Source organism: Eptatretus burgeri, chromosome 2, assembly GCF_056783735.1.
Source record: "Eptatretus burgeri isolate ZD-2024b chromosome 2, Ebu_testis_v1, whole genome shotgun sequence".
NCBI lineage: Eukaryota > Metazoa > Chordata > Myxini > Myxiniformes > Myxinidae > Eptatretus > Eptatretus burgeri.
In genome coordinates, this window is record NC_140962.1 from 155900931 (window position 1) to 155917547 (window position 16617).

A 16617-nucleotide genomic window follows, 5' to 3' on the forward strand; every position below is an offset into this window, starting at 1 on the left:
CAGTAGCGGGTGGACGAGTCACCATGAAAGTGCCACGGACGGTGGACAGTCTACGAAGACTCTCTCTGTGGAATTTACTGCTGTGATGGCCTGGTGGTGCTGCAGGGCAAGAATGCACAGCAGGTGAACTCACAAACACTGGTGTGGCCTTGATACCAAATAACCACCGTTGCCCTTCCTGCCTCCGAGCGTCACATGGGCTCACTAAATTATCCAACATGCAATCAAATGCGAGTTGATAATGTATGAAAGTGAAAAAAAATAGATGTAACCTCAGGAAACGTTGACAAACAGCCCCAGACGTGTTTAAACACTCTGCATGAGTTTTGGTACACTGTATTGTAAAAAGCGAATAAAAATTGGACTGGTGATCAAACAGCATTGAAAATAAAACATCATTAACAAGAAGAAGAGCAATCAGAGATTACAGACCCTCGCCAGGACTTCTTTTGAGTGTATTTTTTATGGGTTTTTGGGTAAATCAAATAAGGAGGCCAAACCATGTGACCTATGATAATATATGTGTAAACGTTTTGTTCCTCACGGACAGGTGGTCATACATGTAAAGTTTCACCTTGATCTGTTCAGCCAGTTCAGAGAAGATTTTTGAAGGTTCTTTTTTTTTTTTGAAAATTTTTCATTCTGATCGGATGTGGCGTTCTACATATGGAATTGTGACGTCATAACAAGGGCACTCGTGACGTCATAAAAATGACACTCTTTCCGTATGAGGAGTACTTGCTATGTGCCAAGTTTCAATTTTTTTCTTGGTGCATTTTAAGAGATACAGAGGTGCAAAGTGTTTTACAATATGGCTGCCACACCACATGACTTATGACTTCTTAATGATCATTAAAACATTCGACATGAGCTTGTCGGATTGAGACGAAATTTTCACCATTTGTGCGACTACGGTTGCGGAGAAAAACACAAAAGTTCTATGCGGACAAACAAACAAACAGACAGACAAACAAACAAACGGACCCAAATGCAATTCCCTCTCCTCTGGCGAGGGTAATAAAGAGATCACCGAGTCGTTCAGGACTGATCACGGAAGAACGTTTTACAATCGACCGTCGGTCACAAACACGTAGATTCGTGCCCCGAACGTGGTGATGGTGTCTTTGCGGAAGAGCTTCATCTCGATGTTGAGCAGGAAATCTTGCGGCCTGTCCAGCACGTGCTTCAAGTAAACGATGCCCCTGTAGCTGTTAAGCTTCTGGGTGGAAAAGTACCCATGAGGGTCTCCGTCGAGAATCGACAGCACAATGGAGTCCTCGGCATAGGCCGGCGAGGGCCCGATGCGGAAGATGTTCGCGGGGACGGCAACGCTGGTCGGGAAGGAGAGTTGGTAGTAGGTGATGCGGACGGGTCTGTTGGAACATTCTGCAACGTTGCTGCACGATATCCGCTCACAGCGACTGGGGGTGAAATGGGGTCGGGGAGGTGGGGGTGAGGGTACAAGGAAAAGTAGACACAGTCGAACTAGGTCGTCGGCCTAGCCTGCCTAAGCCTTATCCACCTGCGATTAACTCCAACGTACCATTGAAACTCCATTGAGATACTTGCGATTCACTCAACTCAGCATCGACAAACAGGCAAGCAGGCCCTTTGGCAAGGGCACCGGCACACAGTGGACTTCCGTTTTCTATAAAGGGTTCTTTTTAGCATTCAAAATCGAAAAGCAGACGAGACAGCAGGCTTTATGTCGCCACACTAAGGAAGACGGCTCCCAGATGCTGCACCCCTTGTTGGTGCTGCACCAGGATGGCTGTTTTTGGTCTTCAAATTTATTCCACTGTCTCTCATTCCAAATTTGCGATCCTTTCAGACAAGGAGGAGTAGTTGGCAATGGCGCCATCTCATGGGGGGTTTGCGGAACGAGTGCATTCAGACCATTCAGCCCCTTGACCACACACTCCGATATTACAAAGACTAAATCTACCCTTTACGGAGCCCCTTAATAATTTTGTGAAGCAACTGAAGTAAACACTGCAAAGAAGAAATAAAAGGAACGAATGAGAAAGAACGAGACAATTGAATGAACCCAACGCGAGATTAGATTGTTATCGGGGGAAAAGGCCGGATATGAGACACACGTCCACAAATCCCATCTCGAAGGGGGTAATTGGGGCACTGCATCAGCGGCACAGCCGTGCTTTCCAGAAGATGACGCAACCAGCAGCCTCAGGACGCATACGAAACAACATCGCATGGCCGAACACTCTGAAGAGGGGAGTGACAGCAACGGAGAGAGGAGTCTAACATTGTAAACTCATGATGGAAATCGTGTCCGAAGCAGATAAGTTCCCTTTAAACAAGTAAACCCTCAAAGGACAGCCGGCTCGACATTTCCAACGAGACAACATGCTCCACGATGCGACGTGAGTTGGTTGTCTCTTCGTGACTCCACGAAGAGTAGGTGAGTTATTGCCGGCATCCCGAACAAATTCCAAATTCCTTCCCTAAGTTAAGGGGTTCATGTCTGCACCTGACTGTGAACAAGTTCACTGTACAGGTGTTCAGGGGAAGGGAAGTGAGCAGTTAAAGGTTTTATTTTAACAACGTTGAGTACGTAATATATAAACAGCCTAAAATGGGGTGGGGGGGTGTAAAGTAAGGTCACAGTGTCCATTAACATTGGATTCAGTGGAGGAATGAATCAAGGAAGGAATAAGTAACGAAGTATGCAACACATTCTCATCAAACGTGTTCAAAATTTTTAATTAGCTCGGCTCAAGTGTTTCACAGGAAAATGTCTCACGTGGGTGAAGAATGTCTGTAGTTCCGTGGACACAGATACGAGAGACAGCGGTACTCTCCCGGTATGTTGAAGCAACTTGATCCAGACGAACAGTTGATCGATCTGGTCTGGCATTCATCGACATCTACGGGAGGAGGTTGGAGCATGTGGTCAGTGACTCTCAGGGCAGAGCTTTTGTTGGTGAGGAAGACACCGTGCCGTTTACGGAAATATACAAGGAACATTGGGGGGGGGGGTTTATAGGGGGTTACCCATCCATCCATCCATCCATCCATCCATCCATCCATCGGGACTGTACTCTGTGCAGAGCATTGGTGCTACCTAAACAGTCTCCTTGGCTATTGAACACAATCATGAACAGGTCGCCACTCCGATGCAGGATACCAGCAAGCTGGCACTCATTTTACCGACCTCGGAAGGATGACGGGCAGAGTCAACCCCACCTGGTATTAATTCAATAGCCGAGTGGAATTTGAACTCAGGACCCTGGGATCCCAAGCTCACCACCCTAACCATTAAGCCAACACCAGGCATATAGAGGGTAGGGTGCTTCTGGAGTCCTCATAGTAAGCAATTAACTTCTACCTAGTCTTAAAATGTTCCATTAGTGAAAATAATAACCTCTGTTAAATTTAAATTAAATCGGAAGTTGTTTAGGGGGTCCATCGGTAGCCTGAAGTTGGAGGGCGATGTCCTCTACTATGTGCATACAGCAGTTATTCAAATAGGATCCATTAATGAATGTAACATATTGTTGCGAATTCTGGCCCTCCAGCGTGCGATCGCCACGTAACTCAAATCGCGACACGTCGCCCACCGGAACGGACAATTCAGTCGTGACCCTCTTGGAACTACCGCCAAGGAGCTAGCCACGGGTGGGGGTTTAACCTCACCACAACCCAGTCCGCATTCTACCCGCGCAAAATAGGGTGAATCGCCGAATGTCGATATACCTAAGTACTCGCGCGAGTAGCGTACCGAGGAGTTGTACCATGCCGTAGGTTGACTCCGGACACGAACCGCTTAAGCGGTTCGTTCCGTGCTGCAGGAATAACCGAGCGGAGTTATCGTCGACCTCGACCGTTCAGATTATTTACCGGGTGTTTTAAGCCCACTATCAATCCCTTACGTGATGCAAGATGGAGCTTTCAATAAGGGGGAAAAAAAGGACGCAACGAAACGGGAAATACAATGCACATTTATTTCACACAATGAACACAAACACAATGAACGAAACAGGAAACAATGTTCACACAATGCACATTTATTTCACGCACACAAGCACATATTCACAGCCATACAGTAACACACATATAACAGTCAAGACAAAATGCAACAAAAGCAAAAGCACTACTACCGACTATAATTATTTACAACACTTAAAGAATTATACTTGTCGGACGGCGCCACAGCATTCATTCAAAAGCAAAGAAAAGACCTCCCCATAGGCAGGGAGGTAGACGGGGTCCGTGGACCAAATGTGCACGGAACCTGGAGGAGCGGCCAGGTCCACGAGACCGCCAAGGTCTTACCCGCGTCCTCGTGACGCGATGGCGGGCAAGCCTCAATGTCCGCGCAGCTGCGCCCCGACTCCGTGCCCCTGGCATGGTCGGTGAGCCCTCTCCGGCGTGCTCCGCGCCAGCACGGTTGGGTCGGCACCACGATTAGGGTGGGGAATAAACGGGGCCACCGGCACTATCTCAGCGCGGATGGGGGGGGGAGGGAAATTGTTGATGCTCAGGGTCGAGCGAGGGGAATGGCTGGCTGGCTTGGTCGCTTGTGAGAGTGAAGGAGGGTCGATTCCAACGACGAGACGAGCCCAGCGACGAGACGACACCACACTACAACACTCCAACCTCGACGACGACCTCCGTCTTCACTCGACCCGAACCGCACGAGTCACCTTGTGCTCGCGTCTTTATAGACCGGAGGAGGAGCCTGTATGCAGATTTTAGGATCAAAACGCGATTGGAGACGGGGCCACGCCACCCTCTGTTCAGCCATTGGTGTGGCAAAAAAGGGGCGTGAGCCTCATTTGATCCGAATTCTCTCCGGTGAAGAATCCACATTCATCGCGCTCGGAGGCAGGGCCATACCGTTCGACGCTCGCCCATTGGACGGAGAAAAAGGGGCGTGAACCCTTCCTGATCCGAATTTCTCCCTGAGAGGAACGCATTTGTACCCGCGGATTGACGCGTTCGGCATCAATTACCGAACAGGCCCTGGACAGCACGACGTTTGGTGTTGACTGGTGGTGTGGGGTCGATGGTTGTGGAAGGAGAAAGGCGAAGGTGGTGGAGGGGTTTGCTGTGGTGGTTTGGTGGTTGGCAGGAATCGTTTGGGAATGGCGGTGAAGCGATGTTTGCGGGATGGAGTTGTGGAGGTAAAGAAGCAAAGGTGGTGGTGTTTGAGTTGTTGGCGCCTTAATGGTCCAAAATAAGAATGCAGAAAGAAAAATGGCTAACTCAAAGCGTCGCAGCCCGGATGAATCACACATATTCCCTCTAAACAACAGGTTTGGACTAACTGCACATGAACTTACCGATATATCTCACCTGAGGACCCTTTATGGTGTAATACGAATTTCCACAGCCGTAACAATATATTAGCGACCTTAAGTGTTCATTGTACATATTAGTGCTATGTTCTCGTGAGTCCTTTTTGTTCAGATAATATGTTTAAAACAACATACGGCAACTTTTTTGGAGTTTAAATATGTGCACAACAATAGCTGTCATATACGGAATATTTTTTACAAGTTTTTGTGTATTTCATAGAAATACATGTGGTTTTACAGTTGGTGCTTTCCCATACAAATCGGCAATTGATGATATTTGGTTTCTCTTCCAATTCTGTGAAAGATTAAGTCAAGTCTGTTTTAGTGTGCTGGAAAGTATATTTCCAAAGGCTTGACAAGGGGAATATCTAATTGCATGATTGTGGAAATTCTCCTGTCTATTTTTAGTGATAGGGACTGTCCGCAAGCCTTATTGTGTTGAAGTGAATGGGGATTATTTATCATTTTCATCCCTGCTCTTGCATCTTGTGACCCTTGTCGTTTTCATTTTCCTATTGTGAAATAAAGTTTTACACAGCTGAAAATGGATGAACAATCAACTGGAAGTCAAGCACCGTCAACTCCACCATCAAAACGATCTAGCACACCTTCATCTGCTGCAAAGGTGACACGTAAAACAGCTGAAATATTTGATCTTGGAAGTGGAATTACAGCTTCACATGCAGAAATGACAGGTTCACGTTTACCTACATGTCGCCAAGTACTTCGCTGTTTGTTGTATCACCTTCAGAAGGGAGTCTCAGAATCCCGAACTAGAACTGAAGCTGCAAAAATTGTTCTTGCCAAAGTTCTTCCATTTTATGGAAAAGCAAACATTCCAGTAATTTCTGAGATCAAGGATTGTCAGAAGATGATAAAACTGTTTGATGAAAATGCAAAAATCAGGGCCAGACCAGTTGCACGCAGAACAACACAGGCTACTCTTGTTAAGCTCAAACAAATGGACACAACATAATAAGACCTTTCAATTAGGGCCACCAAATGCTGAGAAGTTGATAAAAAAAAAATCAAGATCTTCAATTTCTTCAATCAATGAAGATAGATCGTACCGCATCATTCGGATCTAGTGACAAGGTACTTGCTGGAAAAATGCAGTGAACTGTGAACTGTGATAAATGCAGTGAACTTTGATATGAACTGTGAACTAATGCATTACGAGGTACCGATATTCAAACTGTGGATTTTCAATTTGTTCATTATTGAAGTGCTTTAATACATGTTACTGGTTCTCTCAATATTTTAAAAATGAAGTCATTTTTTGACTAGCACTGCCTTTTGTTCGGTTTCTACGACTCAAATATAGAAATGGTAGCCAATTTATAATATAAGCTCCAATGTATTTTATAAAACATAAGGCAGCTATTTTTTAATTATGTCAATATCTATCAAATAGCTGCCTCATGCTTAATTTTGTGGATATGAACAGTGAGATGATTAAACGTAACCTTAAATAGGGCAAATATGCAGAATGATTAAACAGGAGCTATTATTTTTCAGAGTAACTCGTTGCATAATATAAATATAGCTGCCTTTTGCATAAAATAATAAACTTGCGATAAAATTTTGATTGGCTCGTGGACCCCTGAGACAATATTTGATTTCAACCAAATTTTGTACGAGTAGTCTAATTAGGAAGTGGAACAAACTGAGGGTAGACAGAACTTTAATGCAATTTTTTTTTTAATTATGGGGCTCCAGAAGCGCCTTAATAGAGTGGTTATGGAGGACGACATTTGGCCCACCCGTGCCTGCACCACATCAACAACACACAAATTCATCAATCAGTTTTATCAACTTAATTGGTTGATTAAAAAAATGCACAGAAAGTCCTGGCTTCACGTCATCCCGGTTAACATTCCTTCGTTATAAAGTCGCTTATGTATTGAGAAAACACTCATTTAAAGTCGTTCACCGTTCCATTATAAAGTCATTTTACCTGTAATTTAGTACCAAACGAACGGTTTTACTCGTTTTAATAAGAAAGTTATCCTCAGCTTGGCCAATAAAGCGGGTTTTTATGAGGTGGAAGAAGCTGACGTCACAAACCTCTACAATCACACGTTGAAGATCTGAACGAATGAAGATTTGAAGCAACGAGAGATGAGAAAAAAGCAACTGGAGATGATGATATTTAATTGTTTGTTTAAAATTATTTAAAACTTATCCTCTATATTAAAATAATGTCTTTTATCTGACGATAAAATTTTATCCCCCGAACCTAACCCCCCCCACCCCCGCCCCCATTTGCATCAATCGTTCTGGGCAAATTGGATTCGCTTCAAGTCGCACTTTTCAAAAGAGTAAACTACAACGTTAAACAAGGATACAGTGGCATGCAGAAGTATTCACCCCCAATCCCCCCCCCACCCACGTTCCGGACTGGTTTCATCTCATATTGGCAAATCATCAGCGACAGTGCAGACAACAAGGCACACCAATGAAGCTCCCAAGCATGTACCACGTGCAAATGTCAAAAGCAGTGTGCTTACCTTGTGTAGGCCTTCTTGGTTGCTTCATAAATGTCATTGTGTGTCACCCCATCAGTGTGTCCTTTTTTTCATTAATTTTGATGAGAAAGTATGAATCGTAATTAACACTCCACCACACATATGTCTTCCCTTCCCCTCTCCTCATGCTTACCTCCTCCCACTATATATGGTCCTGGCTATATACCTCCTCCCAATTATTGTGGGTTTTTTTTTTTTTATCTTTTCGCGGGTCTTTTTTCCGAGCGTATTCACAGTTTTTCATGCGGTTTTTGTTTTTCCCTCATGAATTACTAACCGCTGGGAACTGCCTCCCCTTTTTCCATTGAAACAATGCCCCACTATTTGCAGATTCGCGAGTCGCAACATTTTCCAGGAACTTATCCCACATGAATAGCGGGGTCTGACAGTACTTTATTTGTTTGTACATTTGCGCACGTGTGTGTGTGTGTGTGTGTGTGTGTGTGTGTGTGTGTGTGTGTGTGTGTGTGTGTGTGTGTGTGTGTGTGTGTGTGTGTGTGTGTGTGTGTGTGTGTGTGTGTGTATACAACCACAACAGAGCTTAGAACAGGCCTCGGTCACAATGGTCCACTCACAAGCGCTCATACAGGAGATATATGTGTGTACATTCTGGAATGTGTGTGTGTGTGTGTAAATATATTGTTTGTGTGTCTGTGGAATATATTAGGCAGCAAGTGAACAGTCAGTTCTTGAAGTTGATGTGTTGGATGCAGGAGAAATGGGCAGGAGTAAAGACCTGAGCGATTTTGACAAGGGCCAAATTATTATGGCCAGATGACTTGGTCAGATGATCTCTGAAACGGCAAGGCTTGTAGGGTGCTCCCGGTCAGCAGTGGTGAGTACCTAACGACAGTGGTCCGAGGAGGGACAAACCACAAACCGGCGACAGGGTGTTGGGCACACAAGGCTCATTGATGCGCGAGGACAACGAAGGCTATCCCGCCTGGTCTGAACCGACAGAGTTTCTACTGTGGAAAAAGTCACAGAAAATTTTAATGGTGGTCACAGGAGGAATGTGTCACAATCCACAGTGCATTGCACCTTACTGAGTATGGGGCTGCGTAGCCGCTGACCGGTCAGAGTGCCCATGATGACCTCTGTCCACCGTCGAAAGCACCTACAATGGGCACGCGAGCGTCAGAACTGCACTTGGAGCAGTGGAAGGAGGTCGCCTGGTCTGATGAGTCCCGTTTTCTTTTAGATCACGTGAATGGCCGTGTACATTTGCGCCGTTTACCTGGGGAAGTGATGGCACCAGGATGCACTGTGGGAAGACGACAAGCCGGTGGAAGGAGTGTGATGCTCTGGGCAATGTTCTGCTGGGAAACCCTGGGTCCGGCCATTCATGTGGATGTCAATTTGACACGTGTCACCAACCTAAACATCATTGCAGACCAGGTACACCCCTTCATGGCAATGATATTCCTTGATGGCAGTGGCCTCATTCAGCAGGATAATGCGCCCTGCCACACTGTACACATTGTTCGGGAATGGTTTGAGGAACATGATGAAGTGTTCAGGATGTTGCCCGGGCCTCCAAATTCTCCAGATCTCAATCCGATTGAGCATCTGTGGGATGTGCTGGACCGACAAGTCCGGTCCACGGTGGCTCAACATCGCAACTTACAGGACTTGAAGGATCTGCTGCTAATGTTTTAGTGCTAGATACCACAGGACACCTTCAGGGGTCTTGTAGAGTCCATGCCTAGGCGGGTTGGGGCTGTTTTGGCGGCACACGGAGGACCAACAGCATGTTAGGCAGGTAGTCATAATGGTTTGGCTCATGAGTGTGTATCTTTCTAACCACTGACTGACGCACTGACTGATATTAAAGATCGGAACCTTCTGGATGACAGAGAAAGTGAAATTTTGCATGCTGATTGATATTGAAGCCGGTACACCGAGAAAAAACTCACAGAATTGTCAGACAACATCCATAAAGGAAAATATAAATAAATGAATTAATTTTTTGGAATAAATGCAGGTGAGCAACACAATACAAAGGAGGAACATGGTAAGTTTGTGTGCTGACGGACAATGAAGCCAATAAACCAGGAAAAAAAAATCACAGAACCATCAGACAACATCCATAAATGAAAATATAAATAAACTAGAAGGACTCTCGGAAGAGCGCATCCCTCTTCCACGTAATGCCTGATCCACGACAACATATCGGGCCCAATAAATACATTTTTTGATATATATATATATATATATATATATATATATATTATCCCTGTGTCGTAAGAGGCGACCAGGGTTGCGTCAGGAAGGGCATCCGGCGTAAAACATGTGCCAAATCACTATGCGGATCATACGGATGATCTGCTGTGGCGACCCTTAACGGGAGCAGCCGAAAGAAGAAGATATATATATATATATATATATATATATTTATATATATATATATATATATATATATATATATATATATATATATATATATATATATATATATATATATATATATAATCATTTTTGGACTTATCTCTCAATGGTGAAGAATCACTTTAAAAATTAAATTACTTTCGTATCCAGATCCGGATTCGGATGTTCACCAAAATTGAGTCTTCTTCGTCTTTGTCACACCCCCAAGATGTCAAACAAGTTTCGTCCAGATCCATCCATAACTTTTCGAGATATAGTGCTATACATAGTTTTCGCTCTGTCTCTCAATGATGAAGAATCACTGAAAAAATTATCAGATCCGGATCCGGATCTTCACCAACATTGAATCAATTCTTCCTTGTCAGACACCCAATGTGTACAAGTTTCGTCCGAATCCGTCCACAATTTTTTGACATATGATGCTATATATCATTTTTAGCCATATCTCTCAATGGTGAAGAATCACCTAAAAAATTCTAGGAGTCTGATCAGGATCCGGATCCGGATCTTCATCAAAATCGAATCAGTTCGTCCTTGTTACACACCAAACCTGTCTCACAAAATTTCGAATCCGTCCAGATCTTTTTGACATATCCTGCTCACAGAAAGACAAACAAACAAACGGACAGACAGAAATGAACACATTACTCCGTCCACCTTCGGTGGTAGAGGTAACCCCTATCTGAGTGACACACCCCTGCATCAATGTTGTCCCAACTTTCCTCTTTTTCCCCTGAAACTGTTACCCCTTGTGCTTTCACTATCCATCCTGAAGAAAAATTATTTTGCACTAGTCCAGCTTGGTCCAGAATCGACATAGTGGCTCTATGTTGGACCCCCTCTATGACAGCGATATCCTTCCTCAGATGTGATGATATGTTCTCCAACCTCCACCACTGGGATAATTACTTTAAAATATCATGAACACCACACTCCCCAAGCGGGTTTTTCTTCAAACTGGTTTTAATAAGGAATCCTGTCCGACTCGATCTCGGTAATCCTCATCTGTTCTGCCAATCCCCGGTTCGGACCCAATCTATCCCTGGAAAGTTAAAATGTCCCATCACGAATATTCTTCCCTCATCACATGTCCTTTGAATTGTTCACAAATCCATCTTCCCTGCTTTTCCCCCACACCAAGAGAGCAATAAAAGCATTGAGGGGTACCTAGTTGAGGAGTACCGCCTCCCCGTGAGCTTACCCAGGCAGGTGCGCCCGTCCGAGGTGAGAGTGTACCCGGAATGAGTGCACGAACACTCAAAGCTTCCCTGCACGTTTATGCATCGATGAGAACAGAGTTTGCCTGGCAACGCACACTCGTCGATATCTGCACACAAGAACACATTTGGAGTGTCATGGAAAATCTGGATGACAAAGGATGAGAAGGTTCATTTAAATACATCCATACATGTTTCTTTGTTTATAAATAAAGACTACAGGCACAACTACCACCATCATTACCTCCACCACTACTAATTCAACCACTTTCGAGCTGGGTCGGCTGGGACAAGTTTTTGTCCCGTCTTTCACGAATCGGTTGGCCAGGACTGACGTTCAACTAAATGTGACCGGCAGGAATTAGTAATTTTGTTCGGAGTGCCGGTGATAACTCGCCTACTCTTCCTTGCAGAACACTGCAGGACCTCTGACATCCACCAAATAATGATAGCAGACGGGACACCCGGCTTAACGTCCGTTCGGGGGACGATGCACTGTATGATGGAACTCCATGCCTGTGAAACACCAGGGTGAGTTTATAGCTGGGTCTGGATTCAAACCGACACTCGACAACTCAAAGGCAGGATTGCTACGTCTGAACCATCGTGTGGGAATTGTAAACAAAGACGACTGCAAATTATTCGATTGAAACCGGAGAACTATTCAATTGAACAAACTGTTGCAGTGAATAAAACAAGAAAAAGAGCAATCAGAGATTGCAGACCCTCCTCCAGGACTTGTTTTGTGTGGTGTTTGTGTTGTTTTGTGTGATGAATTTTGTGTGGTGTTTGTGCACTGGTGTGTTACGTAATTAATAAGAGACGTAATTAGAACTGCCACTTTATAAATGCTGGCAGTGATGACTGGTTCAGCCATTTCAGAGAAGAAGATTTTTGAAGGTTATTTTATTTTTTTAAACAATATGGCTGCCGAATCACGTGACAGATGACATAATCAAAAAAAATTTATGGACCATTTTATTGTGAGATGACCCTCAAAAATGTTTATACTGGTTGGATGTGGCATTCAACATATGCAATTATGACGTCATAATGAAGGCACCTATGACGTCATAAAAATCACATCCCCATGAGGAGTACTTGCGATGTGCCAAGTTTCAATTTTTTCCTTGGTGCGGTTTCAGAGATAGAGGTCCAAAGTTTTTCCGTTTTTCCAATGTGGCTGCCACACCAAATGACCTATGACGTCATAATTATCATTAGAACATTTTACATGAGTAGTCGCACCAATGGTGAAAATTTGGTCTAAATCCGACAAGCGGTTTCAGAGAAAAACACAAAGTTCTGTGCGGACAAACAGACAAACAGAGAAATGAAAAATCGTGCTTAGCACGACACTTGGCTAATTAGTTGACCTTTCCGTGTGGTGGTCCACGCTGTAATGTCATGAAATGTGTGGTGTTTATTTGTTCGTACATTAATAAAACAAGTACGTGCCCGTAAAAAAAAAAAAACAACAACAAAAAAAGAATAAATAAATATTCCAACCGCGAGCAAGAAACAACCACACAGGCCGTTTCTTCGCTCTCGCGTGCCCGTACGTGCGTGGCGCGGAAGTTCGCATATCACAGTTACGATGATTCGCAATTTAAGTTTTAATGGCCAATTATTCAATTAGTGCCAACGTATTTTACCTTTTCGCAATGTCGTCGCAAGGAAAAACAAAAAGAGAAGAGAAGAGAGAAAAAAAAATTTACTTCCTGGTTCGGAGCACACCAGCACTCTGATGTTACTGAAATTTATGCACCGTCTAATATGAAAACGAGCATAACTTGGGACATTGTGTTTATCTATAAATGCGCATAAGAAATCGAGAAATTATTAGAATACACGAACTCATCACTATCCGGAAGCCCGTACGTTGTAACCCGTATTGGGGAACACAGCTGAGCTTCCCTTCCCCATCGGCCACGCCCACGCAACAACGTGTCTTGTCATTGGTTTGGTAAATAAATAGCCATAACTTGGGAAGCTCTTGTCCGATTAATATGAAACCTTGAAAAGGCACATCCTCGGGTCCCCAGCAATATATCTGGCAAGTTTCAATTACATCGGACCAGTGGTTGTTGAGAAACAGCAGACACACACACATACATACATACACACATACATACATACACACACACACACACACACACACACACACACACACACACACACACACACACACACACACTGCTGGAATTATAGATAGATGAGGCGACGTCACAAATAAAAATTATCAGGCGTGCGTTGCCATGGTAACGGCAGCAGATTGAAAATTCTCACAACTCATTTAAAGCCACCAAGTGACATTCAACAACTTATCATCGGTGCTTGTTGCCTTCATTCCGATCGTAGAAAATATTTGAAAATACCTAGGAACATTGCTTTTCAACCAGCTTTACGATCCCGTTATTAGGTTTGAAATATGTTGTAAAACAAAAATATGTATTTTATATGTGTGTTTTTCATGTTTTGGGTGACCCTGACCTTGACCTTGACCTTGGGTCAATTTCGATCAAACTCTGTACACATGTTAATATTACATGCATAAATCGACAGTATAAGTTTCAATATAATAAGTGCAAAACTGTTTGAGAAATAGCCATGTGTAAGTCACAAAATTCCCCATTGGTTTATAATGGGCGATAATATTAAGTGATGCAGAATCAAGATCCTGATCTTGAACATCACCAAAAGTCACATATCTTTTTGCACTGTGGATTTCTATCAGCTGTTAAAATTTCATCCAAATCGGTTAAGAATTGTGACCTGAAGAACGAATAGAATTTTTTTTAAATCACGCCAATAGCTAAAAACTTTGACATTATACGCTTGCGAAAACTGTGCATAATTTGTACTAACATGCATTTTAAAACATTGAGATATTCCATTGAAGTTTGTTTTGGCGTCAACAGGAAGTCGCTACGACTTCCGGTTACCGAGTTCTGTTCAAAAGCTTGTTTTCACCTTTTTTTGACGTAACGTTGTGACGTGAAATGTGATTATGACGTGATTTGATCCCAGACTATTTCAGCAAGATTGGCTATCACGTGTTAAAATTTGAGAACGATTGCTTCAGTAGTTTCGGCTGCACACGAGCATAAATATATATATTTTAAATGACACCAATAGGCAAAAATTTGACGTCATACGCTTGGAAAACTATGCGTAATTTGTAATAAGATGCATTTAGTAATCACTTAGATATTTGAATGAAGTTTAATTTGGCGTAAACCGGAAGTCGTAGCAACTTCCGGTCACCGAGTTATGTCCAAAAAATGTGTTTTCACGTTGTGTGACATCACAGCGTGACGTTTAGTCCGATTAAGATGGGGTTTGGACGCTTACCGTTTCAGGTAGATTGCCTATCAGGTGTAAAAATTTAAGAACGACTGGTCCAGCCGTTTGGGCTGTGGACGACCGGACAAACAAACAAACAAACAAACAAACCAACAAACGGAACAGACCAACATACTCGCCAAAAATCGAAGATTTCGCCAAGTAACAAGCAGTCATAGACTGGTACTTACGAAATCGTCAACTTGACCTCTGACCTTGTCTAATAAAAGCTGTCTCAAGGGAAGGTAGCGAGGCAAACCAGAAGTTTATACGATGATTCTGTACCAAACCATCAAAAATCGAATGTTTGACCTCACTGTGACCTTGACCTTTGACCGATTTTGACCAAAATCTAATCAGCGCTAGCCATCACCCTCCTGAATCATGTGGTGTAATTTGACATTGGTAGCTTCTTCCGTTCTCGAGTTACCGCGGATTAACGTAACATAAAGGTCACACTCGACGGCCCCCCCAACTCGAAAGGACGCTGGGGCGAGCGTGATGACGTCAGCGCGCACACGCAAAACCTTTACATGACTCAACGACGCGGCTGCTCGAGCGCGCTGCGCCACGTGACGAGCCGTGACGCAGCGGGTGAAATATTTTTATACAATCTTAAAACGTCTCCCTTACAACGAATTCTTGCAGAAACCTGCAGAGCATGTCCCAAAACCCCCAAAGATGCAAACATTGATCACGCAGACCCTAACAATAAACGGTCCCTCAAGGAGACAGTTTTGGGTTCTCCCGTGCCTGCATGGACCCACGGCATTACCGGCACCCACATCCACCCTATGCACTCTATGTATTTCTCTCAATAAAAGTGAATTTCAGGTCGAATTCGCTCTATTTCAGTGTCGATCAACCTTATGCAGTGCGAAAGGTGGAAACATAATTGAATTTGAAGTTAAAATCAGCGCAGGAAACCGTGTTGAGGTTTCCGGCGCACCACGAGGCAGACAAAAACCATTCGGCACCATTTCACAATGCAGCCCCTCGCGGAGACACGACACCCGACCAAAGTCTCATAAAACATCCGATTTTTACAAGAATTGCGACAACCGAGTGTTACACATACTTATCCATTACCAAAAGTGAAGACAGAATTGAAATTGACTTTAAAACAAGCGCGTAAGGCCATGTGTTACAATCCCCCTCATTAGCATAATCTTAAGTGAAGCCTCAGACACTACACCCAACATAAATCTTATAAAACATCCGATTTTTACCAGAATTTCGACAACCGAGTGTTAAGCGTCCTAAGCGATCGCAAAAACAGAAGACAAAATTAAAATCAAAGTTAAAACGAACTCGTAACGTCGACCGAAGCAAAAATACTCCATTTCTCCACTGTAATTTACGGAATTATTTAATATTATTTTATCAAAGTCATAAAACCGTAATATTTGGCCATCCACAAACAATCTTTACACCATCCGACGGCTTAGCAAGTCAGGCGTGCGACGATAAGCTTTATTGGGATGAAAAATGACTTTTAAACACCATCTTTATCGAAAACACAACGCGGTCTACAACTAGGCAAGGCGTTCTGCGCCATGGGCGCAAACACTGAAATTTTTAAAACAGCTGCAACTCGACAAATTGACACACAAATTCCGCCGAACTTACCTCGATCTTCCAAACTCACGCTCCGTCAACAATACCTGTGGTAACTTTTCTCGAGTTATCATGTTTTGGATGTTTGACCTCACTGTGACCTTGACCTTTGACCAATTTTGACCAAAATCTAATCAGCGCTAGCCATCACCCTCCTGAATCATGTGGTGTAATTTGACATTGGTAACTTCTTCCGTTCTC

General features: G+C 43.6%; 1 protein-coding gene across 1 annotated transcript in view; it reads right to left on the reverse strand.

Annotated features, from left to right (window-relative positions):
- Positions 1–320: 320 nt before the first annotated feature.
- Positions 321–16617, reverse strand: part of LOC147033653 (fibulin-1-like) — a 92316-nt gene continuing 76019 nt past the window's right edge. The window contains 3 exon segments of the mRNA XM_085871738.1: positions 321–1421; positions 2765–2888; positions 11439–11564. Coding sequence (XP_085727864.1) covers positions 1064–1421; positions 2765–2888; positions 11439–11564 — 608 coding nt within the window. The 3' untranslated portion in view covers positions 321–1063.